We start from the raw sequence: 21,176 nt of genomic DNA, 5'->3' as shown, positions 1-21,176 counted from the left end.
TACAAGTTTCATGATTGCAAAAAAAAAAAAAGATTCATTTATTTGGGTTTTTAGAGAGAGGAGAGAGAGGGTTTAGAGAGAGAAAAAGGAAAAAGAGAGAGAGAGTGGTTGTAAGGAAGAGGATGTGGGTATTTTAGTCATTTTAAAAGGGAAAAGAGTATTTTAGTAATTTTTAAAAAGTGGGTCCCACCTTTTTAAATGAGAAGATGAAAAATGCTGAGGTGGCGTATTGACCGAACGTTGACCGGTCATTTTTACGGGCTGTATACCATAGTGGGAGGTCACCTATAAGGTCGTACATATTAGTGAGACAAATTGAAGGTTGTATACCAAAGTGTGAAATGAGACAAAAGTTGTACACCATAGATGAAATTTGCCCCTTATAATATCGATGTGAAATGAAATTAATTAAATTTATTTTATTTTAATTTGGATAAAGATAAAATAATAAAATATATTATTTTATTTTTATCTTACATACTAAACATGAGATAATAAACTTTGCACGCAACATCCAAAAAGCACCGTCACATTTTGGATATATATATAGATGTGTCCTAATAGCCGCATACCCCAACCTGTCATTTTACCTTTTTTTAAATGCGTGCAATACATATACCGCATAGTTTAGAGGGATAATTGGGCCTTTTATGCAAATGATGTATTAAGCCTACACTTTAAAAAAACAGTACTAACACTATTCAACTCACTATAACTAGAGGTGGCAAAATGACATACGACCCGATTACACGACACAAATTTTTAATGTTAGTATTGAAGGATAATAGGTAATGGGTCATTTTTGGGTTAACACGAAACTGACACGCTAATTTTTAGGTTGGGTTAGTGTTGATATGTGAACCCAAAAACGACACGAAATGACACGTATATTGAAAATTATTGTTATATTCTCTCGTGTTTTTTGTCACTTTATTAATAAAGATAGTAAAATTATAATTATTAATTGCAAATATTGATTTGAATTTCCTAAATTGTTATAAACACATTACATGACCATCTAACATGATATTATCGAACTTCTCGATAATTATTGTTAACATACTAATCTAAAAATGATATAAAATATTTAAAAACAGTGCCATATCTTATATTTTTAAGAGTTATTATTAATATATATGCATAACAAAATTACATGTAACCCGAAAACACGACACGAAATCGACACTAACCCGAACAAATTAACACGACTTTGACACGAAAGTTTTTAGGTTGGGTTTGGGTTCACTCTTTTTGATACGAACTCGAAATGACACGACACGGACACGATAATTGTCAGGTCTAACTATAACCCACTCAAACTATCAAATAATCAAAATAGTGTTCTTACATGTGCTGAATATTATAATTGAGCTAATCCATGTTTGAGCACTCATACTCCCAACCCAAACCCGATGCTTCTTAGATCCATCCGTGTTGGAGATATATTTGAGTGCATTATGAAACATTAATCTTGGGAATGAAATGAATGTATCCTGAAATTCAAAACGTATTACATTTTGTTTGTGGCATCACTAGAAATGAGTAAGTTGGTCAAGTTGACGAGCTTGGAAAAATTTGCATCGTCCTTTGCCACTTGATTCCATTTCTTCACTCTTCCTCTTGGGCGTCGACACACCAAAATGGCTCAACTTCAGTTGCCGTTTGCCATTGCTGCTGCTGCTGCAATCATCTTCACCACTTTTATCAGATTCCCTATTCGAAAAGGGAAAACATCATCAGATACATAACCCAACCCAATCCAACCCTACCTTAATTAGCTAGGAACAACTAACTCGATGTAAATTGACTGACCTGTCACTATTTCCTCGCTAATTACCGGGAAATAGGAAATTAATTCTTATTTTATTTAGACTTCCTAATTACGGTGTCATCAGATCTTTTAAGGGTTGAGGCGTATATAAACACATGTATGTATGTATATGATCATTATTGAGAACAAAGAAACAATAGATAAGTACAAAAAAATTCTAGGAAAAAAAGCTATGTTTGTGAGATTTCATAAATTTTCTTTTTTTTCTTTTTTTTTTGGTAGGAAAGGAAAGGAAAAACAAAAAACAAAAAAACCTCAACCCGGGATCAGCTTAGGGAAACTGACTCCCACCATATCCTCCAAAATCAAAGAAGAAATGAAGCCCGGAGGGGAAGAAAAGGTAGAAAGACCCAACAACACAGAGTGCCCTTCCAGCGCCAGACGATCCGCAACGCGGTTTTGCTCTCTAAAGATATGAGCAAACTCAATAAACTCAAAAGAGGATCTGATCCTTATAATACTTTTAATGATGTTCAGATTATTTCGGCAAACAGCGTTGCCTTCTGAAATCATTTTAACCGCTTCTTGGTTGTCCGATTCAACAAGAATCTTTTTCACCCCTAGATTCTTGGCAAGCTTAAGACCTGAAAAAATACCCCAAAGTTCTGCCGAAAAGGAAGAACCAATGCCCAGGTTCTGGGAGAAGCCAGAAACCCATCTACCGCCATCATCCCTAAGGATACCTCCTGCAGCAATTCTCCCATCACTAAGACAAGACCCATCTGTGTTGAGCTTAACCACCCCTTCCCTTGGCCTACGCCAGCCTAAAAGACTAACCTCCTTCCTCTGAACAGCTCTAGCCAAAGGGTCATCAGCAAAACTATCAACCATGGAATTAAGTCTCTTAGAGAAGAAATCAAGGACATTAGGCAGAAAAGACACTCCACCTCCAAAGATCTTCTCATTCCGCCATTTCCAAAGCTGATGGCAAACCATCACAAACAGAAGAACCCCCTTCTCCCCAGGCAGGAGAACCCCTTTTACTCCATCAACAAACCAATCATTCTCAGAACCCCCTTTTCTTATCGAGTTTGTTAGACATGGTTTCATATGCAAAATTTGATATGAAAAAGTTTGATAAATTGATAACTTCGATTTATGGTAACTGAAGATGATCATTATACTCACCTAAAACGGATGAGAGTTGGAAAAAAAAATCTGCTTCTATGATGCAAGAGAAGTAAAAGGCACTCTTGTCTTCCAAACCTTGTGAGGGAGGTTGCCAAGGTGACCAACTCGACTTAAGGTCTACTTGTTTTGAGGTTAATTAAAGGGATATTAATTAAGTAAACTTGTTTGGGAGAGGAAGGTTAATTGGAGGAATGGGATTTCAAAGGCTAATTGGAGGTTAAATATTTTCACATCATCTCCCCTTCCATTATTTAATCTTCCCTAACCCTATCGAAGCAAGCCCTTAAAGTTTGGTTGAAATTAGAATCTTTGTACAGAACAAAATCGATGATCGATCGGGTTTTCTTAAAAAGAAAGACTAAAAGATCTTCGTCATTAGGAAGGTAAATCCACTAAAACCTATTTTGACGAATTTTTGCAATTATTATGGACCTCCAATATGTTGACGTAAAAATTGATGATGAGATGCTTGGATTGGGGTTAGTGGAGGTTAATTAAAGGGAAGTTATTTTTCTAACTTTGCTTGGGTAGGAGTTTAAATGGAGGTTATTCTTCTAACCTTGCTTAACCTTGCTTGGGAAGGAGTTTAAGTTTAAAGGAAGGTTAAATGAGGTTAAATGGAGGTTCAAAAACCTTCAATTTCAGTCCCACCAAATTGGTGGGATCTGGAGGTTCTCTAACCTCCCCTCCCTTTCCCTCCCTTCCCTTCCCCTCCCTTCCCCTCCCTTTAATTAACCTCCCTTTAATGAACCTTGTGAAACCTTCATCCAAGCGGACCCTTAGGAATGAGAGTACCTTTGAAGAAGTTAGAACTGCTTTTAATAGATAACTAGTTTAGTAAAAATAATGAGTCTATAGGTGAAGGTCTTATAGTTCGTGAAAGAACTTCTGAAAGGGGTTTGGGTATTAGCAAAGGAAAAGGTAAATCCAATTCATCTTTTCTTCTCTTTTCCTATCTTACTATCATTATAATCTTACCCTAAATTTCAAGTTTCTATCGTTAGTCCACGAGAATGGTTAAGCAAGATTGAAGCGTACTTTAAATTTCATCAAACATCTTGGACGAGCAGATTCTCCATATTAAAGAAATGCATGGAAGGTAGGGCAGAATATTGGTTCGCCTTTCACTTGGATTTCAATCCTCATTTAATTTGGTCTCGATTTGAGGAGGATTTCATGGAATGGTTTGGAAACTCAGGATGAGGATTTAATGATTATCACTCAAACCAAATCCTCAAACCACGAATATGTAATGGTCAATGAAGAGAGCACTACCATGGAAAAAAATACAAATGTCAAGGTTAGGGAGGATAGAGAAAATCTTAAAGAAGAGCTAGACTTTTTGGTTCCATTGGTTTCTTGGAAACCGGAAGTGCAAGATGAGCTAGGGGAAGCGATAATGAATGGGATCACCCATTATTGCCATGCACCTTCGACGTGAGGATAATCTTCCTATGTTTGTTCCCATTGAAATCGATTGCAATCTATGAAGCACGGACTCTTCCCTGGGGTTGCCATGGCCGTGTTGGACTCGCCGGACTCGCTGGGGACTCGACGGGACATGGATGGGACTCGGCAAGGACACGGATGGGACTCGGCGGGACACGGTGGGGACTCAGGGGGACACGGCGGGGACTCGGCTAATGGTGAAAATATGTAAAAGTTTAGGGGTTTTTTTTAAATCTTTTAAAATCTATGGTTCAATTACAAAATTTGACAAAAAAAAAAAACCTAAACTACATCTAATTCTCACCTGTGTATCGCGATTATAAACGCTTAGAGCATCTTTCTCTTCCTTCTTCGATTTGTTTTGTGATTTAGCAAGTTTTTTTTATATATTTTATATCTAATATATATATATATAATTAATTATATAGAATTTGCCGTGTCCCGCCACACCCGTGTCTCATATTTTCTAAAAATGTTGTTTGTCGTGTCCGCACCCGAGTCGGTGCTTCATAGATTGCAATGTAGAACGCAAGCAATCAATTCATGGGTTGAAGATTTTCCCGCAACTGCATCAAGGCGTGTTGTCATCGCAACAAACGACAATGTTGCATGTGTTGAGGACCACATGTGACGTGTCAATCTTTTCAAAATCTCTCTACATCGACTCAGGTCAACATGTAAGTGTGCCAATGATGGAGTGTGAAGTACAAATGACTTCTCATAAACTCATGATTGAGTTTGATGATGATTACAGTGTCGGTAAGGTTTTCATGAGCAATGAGGCTGAAACCGTTTATTGGAACTCTTATCATTTGGAATTTTCAGATTCTTTTCAATGGGTGATTCCATGGATGATGAATAAACTGGAATGTGCCTTTTGGGAAGCTAAAATTTCACACAGCAACCTAACATTTAACCCAAGTCTTGAGGGCAAGACTTTCTGAAGGAGGGAGTATTGATAGAGAAGTGCTACAGCGGATCCAAAGCCTAAGATGTCTCAAGTTTATTCTAGAAGGAAGAAGACTGATGAGAATGATGAGGTGGCATAGTACAAGTTAGGAAGTGTTCAATGGTCATAGTCAATGGTCATGGTCAATGGTCATAGTCAATAGTCAATGATGAGGTGGCATAGTATAAGTTAGGAAGTGGTCAATGGTTATAGTCAATGGTCATGGTCAATGGTCATAGTCAATAGTCAATATTGGCCGATGAAATTCTTGGCCAACCTGTTGATTTAGACCACTTATTTCATATAATGAAGGATATAACCACTTATGGCTTTTCCAATCAAGTGTTCCAGCACTCTTCCTTCAAACGCTGCTTCCAGCGAATATAGAGTTGAAAAAGCTTCTACGGAACAAAAAGAGCAAATGTATTTCCTTTTATTAGCTTTCCTAGTTTAAACTCTTGACCTCTAGTATAAATATCTAGCAAAACAAGAATATCTCAATTATTCATCTTTTCTTCTCTTTTCCAATCTTACTATCATTATAATCTTACCCTAAATTTCAAGTTTATATGCATATCAAGACGGAGAGTTGGAGGAGCAAATTTATATGCAGCAGAGGGTTTGAGGTTTAAAGGAAAGAAAGATCATGTATGCTTGTCAAATAAATCTTGTATAGGTTAAAGCAATCGCCAAGGCAATTGTACAAGAGGTTTGATTCGTTTATGCTTTCACATGGTTACTCAATATCATCTTAAGATAATTGTATCTATCTAAAGAAGGATGGAGATTTCTTCATCTATCTATTGCTATATGTTGATGATATGCTCATAGCTTACAAAGATAAGTCTGAAATTTGTACGCCGAAAAATATGTTGAATTGTGAATTTGAGATGAAATGCTTGGGTGGAACCAAACAAATCTTGGATATGGTGATTGTCAAGGACAGAGCGGCTACTAAGTTATACTTTAGCAGATGAATGTATATTGAGAAAATCCTTGAGAGGTTTGGTACAAGGAAGGCAAAAGCAGCGTCTACTCCATTGGTAGCTCACTTTAAACTTCTTGTTAAATTATGTCATTTTGGCCTGTGAAAGGACAAAAAGAATTTGCCCAGGCCCTAAAAGTTGGTTCCGCCACCGGTATCAGGTTTCCATTTCATGAGAGAGTTTAGGTAACTGCAATTTATAAGCAACCTTACCCACCTATTCTAATATCTGATAAGGACCATAGTATTTTAGTGGAGAGTTTGAGAGATTTTCCTAAGGCAATTGAACTCTACCTGTAAGTCTATAGTTTGAGAAAAACCCAGTCACCCACTTGCAAGTCACATTCTGGATGTTTCTTGTCAGCTTGTTGCTTAATTCTATTCTGGGATGAGGCTAAACACTCTTTGAGGAAGAAGTTCATATGTTGCCTAGTCTGTAACATATCCTCTACAGCTGCCACGTAAATGGTGATGGGTGGCAGACAATGGAACTGAGGAAGGACGAGGCTTATACCAGTGTTCTTGTAAACTCAACCAAGTAGCCCATTTCTTAGGAGTCAGAAAACACATACTCCAGTTTTCAAGGTACTGATTAAGCCTTTCAGATTGGCAATACATACTCCAGTTTTCAAGGCACTGATTAAGCCTTTCAGATTGGCCATCAGTTTGTGAGTGATAAGAACTGCTGTAAAGCAACTTGGTGCCCAAAAGCTTGATAAGTTCCTTCCAAACAATTCCTGTGATACGATCTCTGACAAAGACGTGAGGCATGCGATGGAGTTTAAAGATGTTATCTAGGAAGGCTTGGACAACTGTGGCAGCAGAAAAAGGATGGGAGAGGGATGAAATGTCTGCCTTTAGAGAAACAATCAACTACGACCAAAATATTGTCATAGCCAGCTGACTTGGGAAGTGTTTCAATGAAGTCCATTGCAATGTCTTCCCAAGAACCTGTAGGAATAGGTAGAGGTTGACGTAAGCTAGGGTAGGTTGCATGGTCAGATTTGAGCATTGACAAGTATCACAAGTAGCAACCCACCAAGTGACAGTTTAGGTCATTTTAAGCCAATAGAATCACTGCTACAATCGGGTGAGAATACCCTTGATGCCTGAATGACCTCCAATGGGAGAGTAATGGCAAACCTCGATGATTTTCTGACTGAGATCAGTAGAGGTGCCAATGTAAATCTGGTGTTTAAACCTAAGAAACCCATTCTTGTAAGAATAACGTGGATCTGAATTAGGTTGGACAAAAATCTGTTGAATGAGTCGAGTGGCAGCCTCATCTCCTGCATAGGTAGCACGTACTTCTTCCAAACGAGTATGAATGCTCATGGAAAGGGCTAGAACTTGAGAGTGAGAACCTGATCCTTCTTCATTCTTCCAGGAAAAGGCATCTGCAACCTTATTTTCGATTCCTTGCTTGTACTGAAAGGAGTACTCTAAGCCAAAAGTAGAATTTCTTCAATTACTTCAAAATATCAGTTCTAAATGTTTGTAAAAAGCTGAAGTTACAGCAGAGTTGCAAACCTTTAGTATAAAAAGGAATGACATTAGCACAAGAAAGTTGTATTAAATTTCAGAGTAATGGGGTATCAATTATATGCAGAACAGTTATTGAAGATCATATGCACTTTAATTGCTTTTCAACTTCTAGAAATTAGTTTCATAAAAAAAATAGTTCTACCTATTACTCTGAGGACAAAAAGATTGTGCCAAGTTCGTATGATCGACAATAACAATCTTATCCCAAGCAATCAGTGAAAGCTTTGAAAGCCTATACTAATCATCTATTTCCCAGGGTTACCTTGGACCTAGAAATAAAAGACAAAATAATTACTGAATGCTAAGGTGTGAACATATAGGACCAAAACAAGGGTAATTAATTTATTAGTCCTTATATTTTGACAAAACACACTGCTGTATTTTCAAAAACACATGGTAAGATCCCTAACCTTTTTCTCAGTGAACTGTTTAGTCCTTCCGTCTGTTTATTAGTTTTTTTTACCGTTTATGACTTCAGAAATGACTAAATTACTCTTTACTATTTACCTTCAAACTTCAGAAGAGGAAATCCAATTTAGAAGAGAAGCTATTTGTATGGAGAACAAGAAAAATAACAGACCCAATGCTTACGAATTTGAACGATTAAGAAGAAAATAAAAAAGAACATTCAAAGTTAATTTCAGATGCATTAGAGTTTAAAGGAAAGGAAAATAAAGGAAAAGAAGAACGTAAATCCAAATTGACTAATGGCTGGGACTAAACAATTCATCAAGAAAAATGTTAGAGACTAAACAATTCACCGAGAAAAACGTTAGGGACTTTACCGTGTGTTTTTGAAAATATAGGGACTAAACAGTGTGTTTTGTCAAAATATAGGGACTAATAAATTAATTACCCCCAAAACAATGACGATCCTTTTTAGAGACAAGTAACTGCATGGAAATTGCTTATAGGCCAATAATAAAATGGACAACTGAAGGCCATAAAGAACCAAGTTAACTTCTTGTGAAATGTGATGGAGATTTCTCACTGAAAGTGAGGTAAGGACTTACCACAAAACTTCAACAACGTCTTTGAAATGAGATGTGCATGTCCCCCAACTGAAGCGAACCAATGTTGGAAATCCAAATACTTGATGTTTGTGTTGTTCTAACCAGGCCTTGGTTTCAGGATCTAAGACCAGATTACATTGTACACTGTAACCACCTCAAATTTACAGCTGAAAATCATGAATTACAAAGAATTAAGCACTTCTAACCTCCAGGGTATCCAGAGCCGAAGTTCCTATTTATGCATTCAGCTGTTTCATCAAGTACCCATTCTTGCAAAGCTCGATCTCTTGTAACCTACTTTGACAGAAGATTGTCATAAAAGGGCAAGAATAGAAAAGGAATGATAAGAACACAGGATAGCTTAATACCTTTGCAACTATGCTTGCCCCACTGACAACTGGATAAAGACTATCAGCCTTCTTTGCAACAACAAACTTGACGGAAGGAAATTTTTCAGATAGTTTTATCCTATATTTCTCTGCATCTCCGACTGTATCCACATAAACCTAAAACATATTCAAGTCGAAAATATTTTCATATAAATTCTTTACCTAATTTAATTATGTAGGATCTCCATAGGATACATCTAAGAACAGATCAACTATTGCAAAAAGGCAAGGAAAATAAAAACAAAATGTTGAAAAGATGCACGTGAACAACATTAAATTCCAAGTTAAGGAAATAGTTCAATCCTTGACTTGATGAGCATCTATCATTTTCCATACATGTAACACTACATTCATAGTAAGTGAAGTTGTATACAGTTATCCATAAAATTTGAAACGATTTAAGAAGTTGATGATTCTTTACATTGATTTAGTAAGTTATGGACAAGGAAACTTTCTTGTTTTCATTGCTTAACTCAAAAGATGCATCAATTGAAAGAATGTAACTAACACAACAAATAAAACAAAAATATGAACCTTGTTAACTTGCCAGGATTTTTTCTTTCCTATTTTGCCAGATGTAGATTTTATTTCTCAAGAAAAAGGCATAAAAGATTTGAACACAAGCAGTACCAGTAACTATTTCTAGATCATGTTTCATCTACAAATCCATGCATTTGCCTATCAACAACATAACAGCTACTGTGTTTCATTACTACACAATCAAATGTTATATTCCCATTCTGAACATTCAGTCAGAAATGGACTTACCTCTGTCAAAAGAACTCCTAAATTTAGCACCTTAGCGACAAGGCCCATTGCAGAATCATGTGATATCTCATTTAAGTTGATCTTATTCCTTTCAACAAAATGAGAAATCATGTAAGCGCAGATACCGTTACGTAGAAAATATATAATTGCTTATTTATAGATTACTAACTTTTGTAGCATTTTAGTAGAGAGCTCTCTTGGATCAATAACATCAACAGCCCATCCAATTGATTCATTAGCCTTTAACATTTCAAATAGTTCTTCTCTCTTATCTTCTTTTAGAGTCTTTGAATCTGCAGTGAACCAAACAGAGAGCAGTAACATCAAATTTAAAAAGAACATATACCAAAGGCAACTAGTAGATCATAGGTATCAGTGTTAATAAAATTCATAGAATTACTAGTAAAAGGTCAAAGCTTTAGAGCCATTTTTTCGGGATAATAGAATATTGATACCACATTCTATCAATTTGAGATTTTTTTTCTTCTTTTGCATTCAGTAAAAAACCAAATTAGTTACTATACAAACAAGCAACTATACAGACATGTTTCTGTCAAATCAAATGTCATGGATAATGGTACCACAAAATCCTAAGAACATTAAGATAAATCAAACCATTAAGCTTAGCTTAAGTTTTTTAAATATATCTTAGTTAAAAGGCTATTCAATTTGTCCATATGTAGTCACACCCTTTCACCATTCTAATCTTTCAAATTGAATCTCAAACAGATAAACGACAGAATAATGAACTTAAAAAAATACAAGATATTACTGCAAATATAGCAACATCCATGCCTAAATAGTATTCAAAAGAAGAAGAAAAAAATCAAAACCTGCAAAGTGAAGGGTAGAAAGAGTTTTCTCATATGAACGTGCACAGTACAAGCATCCGTACACCATAGGTCCTGAAACAAAACATTAATTCGAGAAATTTGATGGATTGAAATATTTGGGATGTAAAGCGAAAAGATGTTATACCAAGAACAGGGCCACGGCCAGCTTCATCGATTCCCATAATGCAGGGCTTGGACGCCCATATAGGAAGAATTGGTAGGGATTCAGATTCCATTCTTCACCACTTTCAGTCGCTCTCTACCTCGTTACTTGGTTCCCGCCAGAAATGAGTGCCACCCAACTGAGACCCAGCTTGCCTTTTCAACTTCAAGCCCTTGCGTTTTGTACATTGTTAGTATATGCTTAAACTAGCTCTTCTCGTTTTGATCACTTTGCCCGAATTCAAATAACAATCAATTAGTCATTTTAATTTTCAGAAAATGTTATAATAGCCTACCTAATTTAGGTTACAATCTAATATCAATTTAGGTTTAACGTTTACAATATAGTATCAATTTAGGCCTCACGTATAAAATAACACCAATATAGGTTTAAGGTTTATAAAATAATACGAATTTAAATTTAACGTTTATAAAATATATCCAATTTAAGTTAAACGTCACAATTAAATTAACCATATTATATTCTTTTCCTATTAATTTTATATGTTACCTTTTTAGTTCTATTTTCTTATTTATTATAATACAATTAATTAGTATTTTTGCTCATTAAAACCTTATATTTGTTTTTCATCAATCATTCCATGACTCCTAAATTTCATGGATATATGCAAACTAAAAGTAAATGAATATTTCGAACACTAGTTAAAATACTATTGATATATGTCATTGACTATCCACAATATTTCGAACACTAGTGTTCGAAATATTGTGGATATTCAATTACTTTTAGTTTGCATATATTACATGAGCAATGAAATTTAGGAGTCATTGAATCATTGATGAAAAACAAATATAAGATCTTAATGGGCAAGAATACTAATTAATTGTATTGTAATAAATAAGAATATAGAACTAAATAAAAAGATAACATATAAAGTTAATAGGAAAAGAATATAATATGGTTAATTTAATTGTGACGTTTAGCTTAAATTGGATATATTTTGTAAACGTTAAGCTTAAATTCGTATTATTTTGTAAACGTTAAGCCTATATTGGTACTATTTTGTACGTGATGCCTAAATTGATGCTATATTATAAACGTTAAGCCTAAATTGATATTAGATTGTAATGTTAAGTCTATATTAATACTATTTTGAACGTTGAACCTAAATTGTTACTTACCCAAAAACCTTAAACATGTTTTGATACTTTATCCCAAAATAAAATAAAAGACACCTTTATATCACTTTTTAAAAATTGAAGTAGCTAATAAGTTATCTAATAAATGTGGACAGCAAAATGATGAAAATGAACAAATGTATACCTTAAAGCCTGGTATATATATATAATATATATATTCTTATTTATAAAAAAAATTAGGACAAATAATTAATTTACTTTTTTTTTTTGAATAAAACGAAAACTTTATTCACTTAAATCAAAAGAAAGAATATTGCGGAAGGGTGATGGACATGCCCATAAATAATTAATTTACTTAATCTCTGTATTTTGTTTTTTTGTTTGAAAAGGTTAAAAAAAAACCTTGGCTTCATTGATTTACAAATAGAATCCTGTTTACTTTTTCTTGCAAAACACACATTTAATTTACTTAAGGTATCCCTAGCCTTTTTTAATTGTCCACAAACCGTAACTGATCCTCTAAACTTTAAAACATTGTAATTAACGCCTTCAATTTGCTTATTTAGAACAAATAACCCTTCAAATATCACGTAGCAGCGCATGATTGGCAATGCGTGATAGTTGCAAGATTTTGAAGTTCCAATCACACGCTGCCACGTAGCATTTGATGGGTTATTTGTTTTAAATAAGCAAATTGGGGATTAGTTATAATATTTTGAAGTTCATGAGGTCAGTTGTAGTTGTTGGACAAGTTGAAGGGCCAGACCTTTTTTTCTAACTTTAAGCACATTGCATTTTTGTAAGAAAAAATATCACATTCCTTTACTTACTGTTAGGTGAATATAACTCTGTCACATAACGCATGAGAGACCCAATTGCATCTCTTCAGCGAAATCAAGCTGTGTATCGAGAAGTTTGGCTCGGAAAGTCTCACTAGACCCAATCAATGATCCAGTACCATAATCACGCTGGATCACAAGAATCGTGGGCCTAGTGGGCTTAAGGGATATTCGGCCTTGATATTTGGACACACTTCCTCCTATCAGCAAGAAACATGTGCCCCACTCCGCTCCACAACTCATAATCATCTTCCATAGTCTGATATCAGTATAAATAGAGTAAGTTCAGCTCAAGGTATACTTATTCATTCATTCTATTAAGCTTACATTTTTTGTTTACTGATTGTGTCCATCCTATAGTCATTTTATAAACTTACTTAGACATCAAAACGGGTTTGCTGGACAACGGTCCTCCTTTGACCTTACTTTTGTGCAGTTGCAGGTTGACATGTGGACTAACACAGAGATGACTTGTTTGAACAGTTCCATTGAAATTCCTTCCACTAGTGCACGCCCCACAACGAAGACCTAAAAACCAATGGAAAGAAGAGGCATGCCGAATTCATCGGGTCAATCATGATCCAATTCTGAAAATGGTGAAAAAGACGAAGTCCTAAAGCCCCAACAACAAAGGCTCTTAAGTGCAATCTCCTGACGTCTCACAGAAAAACCTTGATTCTATCTACGAAGTCTTAATTGTCATGAGGTAAGAGCACATCATTCAAATGAGGCCACAGACTTATCTGCTCCCTGCAGCTTTTCCTCCAGATTTACAACTCGTCCAACATGGTCTAGAGCCTTTTGCTCCTGTTTTAGAGCCTTCTCCTCAGCTCTCTATACGTCTCTCTCACTTGAACCTTATACTCGGTTACTCTAGCCTCGACCTCAGCTACATGAGCTTCAACCCTTTGTAACTCTTCTACAAGATTAACACCTACCCTAGCTTAGTCCAGCTCCTCCTCCTCCAACTTCACAACCTAAAGAATAGTAGCTCATTGGTTATGATGCGCCTTATCTAGCTGACCTCAAGCCGTGCATACTCCTCGTCCAGGAAGTTGTACTGCTAGTTAACCTTCTATGTCGAAGCCAAAGCCTGCATGAACATCTTTCGAATACGGTCACATGACATATGAGGATATATAGGTTGAAAATTCACTTTGGTCATTCGAGTGGCATGTACATCAGTCATCGGGCGCACCGCCATCTTGTAGAACACCTTGTTTATTGGGGTTTAGTGTCCTATAGACAATTGTTCTAGGATATAAACTTAATTTAAATGAAGTGTTCTTTACATCATTTGTTTTAATGAGATATGGTTTCATAACTATATAAAGGCAACCTCTTTTAAGAACTAAATAAAGTCTAATAAAAGGAAATCCCTAAGTTTGTTTAAAGTGATTATAAAGTGTTCATACAAGCATGAAGTGAGACGAAACTTTATAATAAACTAACAAACTTAAAACCACCCCAAGTCAAGTAATATGTTTAGGATTGACATATCACTGTTGAGACTTGCATGTAATAATGTCTTCTGTCGAGACAGAAAGCTGATCTCACAAGCTTCAGATATGCAGATATTTGGACAGTTACGTGGATCCAATGAAAGGGAGTTCATTAGGATTGGGGACCCGACTTGAGATAACAGGATGGGTAGATTCATCCTTGCCACCTGTTCATCTCATTGGTATTAATAGGTATAAGTAATCCTCAGACTCAAAGGAATGTTAATTGGTGATTCTGGATTATGGAATGTGATGCTTTGATCTTGTTGTAACACGATCCATAACAGAGATGACTCTGGGGTGTAAACGGCAGACGTTGGGTATCACATGAAGTAATTGTAGGATAATTATACATTGGATTGAGCATTTGTCACTCCCGATAAATGGGAGATACGTCCAAGGATCGCTTGTGGAAGACTTGACTCTAAATCCTTGCAAGGTGATAGCTTAAGACTTGAAATGCAGATTTCACTTAACCTATCTAATTGGAGTTAACTCGGCCTGTACAAGTAAAACGAACGTCTCGCTATATGTGACTTGACATTATCCATATTCATAAGATTCAGTTCAAGGATGTAGTTGATAAAGGATCGAATTATACTATAACTAATACGGAAAGGTCAACGACAGAATCAACCTGTCTTCTTATAGCCCTGGGGGAATGTTTCGGATTTGCTAATCACATTTCGCGTACTCATTCCGTTATGCAAAGATTAAATATAATTCTGAGAAAATTAATTTAATAGTTGCATACGGCTAGAAGCAATAAGAACCTAATGGGTCACACATAATACTTGGAGCCCAAAAGAGAAACAGATGTTAATTAATTGATGGAAGCCCAACTGAGTCCACCAAGGCCCAGTAAATAGAGGGGGCGATTTTTATGTATTAAATGCATAAAGAAATTAATTTGATTTTAAGCAATCCTAATTAGATTATGATTGTGAATTAAATAAATTAAAAGATAAATAAGTTAGGAGGTTTAATAAGATTAAATTGCTCCTATTATTATCCTTAAAAGGTTATTATTATTATCTTTATATTTAGATATAATTATAGATAATAAATAAGAATTATATTCCGTATTAAATTCTTATTCAGTAACCTAATTCTATCTAACTAGGGTTTAGATACAAGAGAGTATATATACCCCCTCTATATGTAAATTTCGGCCAACCCTAGTCTGCCGTAGAAAGAGAATTTCGACCCCCATAGTTGAGGGCGAGATCATTCACCGCTTCCTCCCGATTCAATTTATTTTCATCTCTTTCTCTTATTCCTTGATATTGTGTTGATTTATTAGAGGCAATCTATTCTTGATTGCTTTTACACGGTTGATATCTAACTTTATTTTTGATTGTGTTTTTGTCTTGTGCTCGGGAACTCGGAGTAAGAGTTGTGGGCACTTCGATTGCAACGGTAGATAGAACTTCAAAAGGTATTTCCTTCTATCTCTTTTTATATGAAATAACGATTAACGGATCTTGGGTTAATGGAAAAAGGTTAAAATTTTTATATTTCCGCTGCCATACGTTAGCCTATTTTCCATCAGTGGTATCAGAGCGTGCGTTAAATCCATTATTTCATATATGAAAATTAAAAGGTTTTTCAATCAGATTGAATAAATATTTATAGTTAAGTTAATTAACAAAACTGTTTTGATTAATTAGTTCTAAAGATAAATAAGTTTTAATTAATTGTTAATTAAAATAGATTATTGGTATGTTCCTAATTATTTTGGTTGATAATCATTATAACAAAATCTATTAGTTTTATAGTTAGATTGATAAAAGTTAGTTTTATTGATTCTAAAGATAAAACGGAAAATCTATAATAGGTTTTCTTATTTTCTGAAAATCGTTTTAAAACCGTTCTAAAACAGATATATATATATAATTATTTAAAAAAAAAATAATAATAATAAATGGACAGGCGCAACCCGGCCGCTGTCCTGCGGTTGCTGCCTCGCGGCAGCAACCGCACAGCGGCGGGCCAGGCGCAAAAGGGCTGCTGCCAAACGGTAGCAGCCGCGTCCTCGGGCCCGTCCCGAAACCCACGTATTTTAAAATCGTTTTAAAATAGTTTTAAATATATTTATATTTATATATATATATATATATATATATATATATATATATGTGTTTCAGAAATTAATAGTTTTCTGTTTTGATAATCGAATGAATGAATTTATTTAAAAGTTTGTTTTACCTATTTGTAAATCAAAAGTATTAAATGAATTGAAATCAAAATAATTGGGACATGCATAAATAAAATTTTGTATAGTTGTATTAATCTAAAAGGTTAATATAGAAGATACGAAACTGTTAGAATTAAAATTGGATGAAAGTTAATTTGATGAGTTAATGTGATTAACCTAAATATTACATAAGTATTTTATGTAATCAACCAATTAAATTTATTTAATTGAGTCTATGCATGTTTGGAGTTATGGACGTATTTGGACCATCTCTTTAGTCTTTTGGTATTTTTGAATAGGGCCTGCGAGTCCTGCCTTTCTACTATCTATTGTAATTTCTCCTCTCATCTAATTCCCTTCAAGTTAATTGAAGTTTTCTTTAGTAGTATAGAAATTAATATGTAATTTCGAGGCGACGTGGAGAAGGCGGAGGACCTAAAGAGAAATATGTAATAGTTAGTATTTTCCTAGGTTTGGCCTTTTATTCCGTCTCTGGCTCGACGGAATAATTTAGATAATATGTCCATAACACCAATGTATGTGTCTGATGTATGCTAAAGCAAATCAAGACTAAGTTAGATGATAAGACTTGAAATAAAAATCACTCACTAGTAAATAAGCAAGTTATTAAAATCGGTTGCCCCTCCCTAATATTATAATCCAGCCGGCAGTACTGGGGGCCTTTGGGTTGTTGAGTTTAAGCTCTGGATCTTATGGTAACACCTGAATTATCGAAAATCGTTCTTTCATGAATATGGGGTAATACTTAAATTAGATTATGATAATTGGATGAGCAAACTCATGTTATCATAAACTAATGGGCAATATGGTTGGGATTAATATAAATAACATATTAGTTACTAATGTGGTTAGTAACCCAATAACTTAGGAATCACATTAAAGATGTGATTTATTACATGAATCTACCTAACAAATGAGACTAGCTTGTTGAGCAGACTCAAGGTGAAATCTCAGGAGTTAGGATCCTAGCTCACTAAAGGATTTGTGAAATTCTTCGAATTAATATGGAGGGCTATTAATTTGGCAAAATAGTGGGAGCAATTTAAAATGAATTAAAAGACCTATAATTTTAGATTGATAAATTTTAAAGCAAATAAATAACATACGTTTACTCTTTCTCACTCTCAGGTTAAATTAAAACACTCCTAAAATCATGACTAAAACCAATCTGCAAAATATTCTTACCGATAACAAGTTGAACGGTTCAAACTTCACAGACTGGTTTCGTAACCTCAAAATCGGTTTGAAGTTCGATAAGATAGGGTATGTACTTGATACATCGATACCCCCTATCCCAGCTGATGATGCTCCCATCGAAGAGATTGATGCTTACCAGAAGCACAAAGCTGATGACAATCATGCGGGATGCATCATACTTGCATCGATGACACCGGAATTGCAAAGGCAACATAAGGAAATGGATGCCTATTCCATCATCATGCACCTAAAGGATTTGTTTAGGAAACAAACTAAGACGAACGCTACGAGATATCAAAATTGCTATATCGTTGCAGGATGCAAGAGGGCACATCCGTAATGACACATTGTCTCAAGATGATTGGCTATATTACCAAGCTTTCTAGTATTGGATTCACGATGGATAACGAACTAAGCATAGACTTAATTCTTCAATCCCTCCCAGAGAGTTATTCACAGTTCATCATGAACTACCAGATGAATGACTTGCAAACCTCTCTTGAAGAGCTTGCAAATATGCTCAAGTCAGTTGAGCCCAATATGAAGAAAGACAAGGCAATACCAGCTCTTGTCATAGAGGGATCAAAGAAGAGGAAGGGGAATTTTCCCAATCCTAAACATCCCAAGAAAGGCAAGAGGGCCATGCCCACTAGAGCTAAGGGAAAGGAAGTGAAGAAGCCCAAAGGAGAGTGCCACTTCTGTGGTAAAGACGGGCATTAGAGAAGGAACTGCAAGGAGTACCTAGCCTCCCTCAAGAAGGGAAAAGACGGTGCTTCAACGTCTGGTATGTTTTATATTGAAATAAATACAATTTCACAGTCTGAATCTTGGGTACTTGATACCGGATGTGGATCTTGATGGAAAATAGGCTAACTTATGGCAGCAGAAATATAAAAATTTTAACCGTTTTCCATTAACCCAAGATCTATTAATCGTTATTTCATATAAAGAGGGATAGAAGGAAATACCTTTTGAAGTTCTATCTACCGTTGCAATCGAAGTGCCCACAACTCTTACTCCGAGTTCCCGAGCACAAGACAAAAACACAATCCAAAATCAAGTTAGATATCAACCATGTAAAAGCAATCAAGAATAGATTGCCTCTAATAAATCAACACAAGATCAAGGAATAAGAGAAAGAGATGAAAATCAATTGAATCGGGAGGAAGCGATGAATGATCTCGTCCTCAACTATGGGGGTCGAAATTCTCTTTCTACGGCAGACTAGGGTTGGCCGAAATTTACATATAGAGGGGGTATATATACTCTCTTGTATCTAAACCCTAGTTAGATAGAATTAGGTTACTGAATAAGAATTTAATTCGGAATATAATTCTTATTTATTATCTATAATTATATCTAAATATAAAGATAATAATAATAACCTTTTAGGATAATAATAGGAGCAATTTAATCTCATTAAACCTCCTAACTTATTTATCTTTTAATTAATTTAATTCACAATCATAATCTAATTAGGATTGCTTAAAATCAAATTAATTTCTTTATGCATTTAATACATAAAAATCGCCCCCTCTATTTACTGGGCCTTGGTGGACTCAGTTGGGCTTCCATCAATTAATTAACATCTGTTTCTCTTTTGGGCTCCAAGTCTTATGTGTGACCCATTAGGTTCTTATTGCTTCTAGCCGTATGCAACTATTAAATTAATTTTCTCAGAATTATATTTAATCTTTGCATAACGGAATGAGTACACGAAATGTGATTAGCAAATCCGAAACATTCCCCCAGAGCTATAAGAAGACAGGTTGATTCTGTCGTTGACCTTTCCATATTAGTTACAGTATAATTCGATCCTTTATCAACTACATCCTTGAACTGAATCTTATGACTATGGATAATGTCAAGTCACATATAGCGAGACGTTCGTTTTACTTGTACAGGCCGAGTTAACTCCAATTAGATAGGTTAAGTGAAATCTGCATTTCAAGTCTTAAGCTATCACCTTGCAAGGATTTAGAGTCAAGTCTTCCACAAGCGATCCTTGGACGTATCTCCCATTTATCGGGAGTGACAAATGCTCAATCCAATGTATAATTATCCTGGAATTACTTCCTGTGATACCCAACGTATGCCGTTCACACCCCAGAGTCATCTCTGTTATGGATCGTGTTACAACAGGATCAAAGCATCACATTCCATAATCCAGAATCACCAACTAACATTCCTTTGAGTCTGAGGATTACTTATACCTATTAATACCAATGAGATGAACAGGTGACAAGGATGAATCTACCAATCCTGTTATCTCAAGTCGGGTCCCCAATCCTAATGAACTCCTTTTCATTGGATCCACGTAACTGTCCAAATATCTGCATATCTGAAGCTTGTAAGATCAACTTTCTGTCTCGACAGAAGACATTGTTACATGCAAGTCTCAGCAGTGATATGTCAATCCTAAACATATTACTTGACTTGGGGTGGTTTTAAGTTTGTTAGTTTATTATAAAGTTTCGTCTCACTTCATGCTTGTATGAACACTTTATAATCACTTTAAACAAACTTAAGGATTTCCTTTTATTAGACTTTATTTAGTTCTTAAAAGAGGTTGCCTTTATATAGTTATGAAACCATATCTCATTAAAACAAATGATATAAAGAACACTTCATTTACATTAAGTTTATATCCTAGAACAATTGTCTATAGGACACTAAACCCCAACAGATCTTATATTTGTACAAATATGCAGGAACTAAATCGGACTAAGGAATTGAAGAAAGGAAGCATGAACTTGCGAGTAGGAAATGGAGCAAGAGTTGCCACCCTCGCTGTTGGAGATTATGCTTTAAGTTTGCCCTCTGGGCTTGTAATAGAATTAGGGAACTGTTTGTATGTTCCAGAAATGTCCAGAAACATTATTTCTATTAGCCGTCTTGTTGACGACGGTTTTCATATTTCAATAAAAGACAAACATTGCGAGTTTTATAGAGATGGGATTTTCTATTTCTCAGGAATATCACAAAATGGGATTTATGTGTTAGATGACAAAATTTCTGTTTTCGCAATTGATACCAAAAGACATAAGCTAGATAATTCGACTTACTTGTGGCATTGTCGTTTAGGCCATATAAACAAAAGACGCATGCTTAAGCTACATCAAGATGGGCTTATAGATTTAATTGATTCTGAATCATTGGAAACATGCGAAGCATGTTTAAAAGGTAAAATGACAAAGACACCATTTAGCAATAAAGGTGAGTGTGTGTCAGACACTCTAGGATTAATACATTCAGATGTATGCG

The 21,176-nt window shown here is 35.2% G+C and overlaps 1 protein-coding gene across 2 annotated transcripts; it reads right to left on the bottom strand.

Moving 5' to 3' along the window:
* Positions 1–1,290: 1,290 nt before the first annotated feature.
* LOC136225501 (ribonuclease H2 subunit A) lies at positions 1,291–11,261 on the bottom strand. Of its 2 annotated transcripts, none has more exons than XM_066013548.1 (8): positions 11,039–11,258; positions 10,894–10,965; positions 10,230–10,353; positions 10,061–10,148; positions 9,272–9,409; positions 9,110–9,197; positions 8,904–9,024; positions 1,291–1,713 (listed from the first exon to the last, which is right to left on the bottom strand). In XM_066013548.1, the coding sequence occupies exons 1-8, from the start codon at positions 11,127–11,129 to the stop codon at positions 1,533–1,535; spliced, it is 903 nt and encodes a 300-aa protein (XP_065869620.1). In that variant the 5' UTR covers positions 11,130–11,258; the 3' UTR covers positions 1,291–1,532. The 2 variants fall into 2 exon arrangements, with proteins under 2 accessions (XP_065869620.1, XP_065869621.1); XM_066013549.1 differs by lacking the exon at positions 1,291–1,713 and adding an exon at positions 8,045–8,159 and having other exon boundaries at positions 11,039–11,261.
* Between the last annotated feature and the right edge of the window lie 9,915 nt (positions 11,262–21,176).

The sequence above is a fragment of the Euphorbia lathyris genome, chromosome 4, assembly GCF_963576675.1.
Source record: "Euphorbia lathyris chromosome 4, ddEupLath1.1, whole genome shotgun sequence".
NCBI classification, from domain to species: Eukaryota; Viridiplantae; Streptophyta; class Magnoliopsida; order Malpighiales; family Euphorbiaceae; genus Euphorbia; species Euphorbia lathyris.
This window is presented reverse-complemented; position numbering and strand designations above follow the sequence as displayed.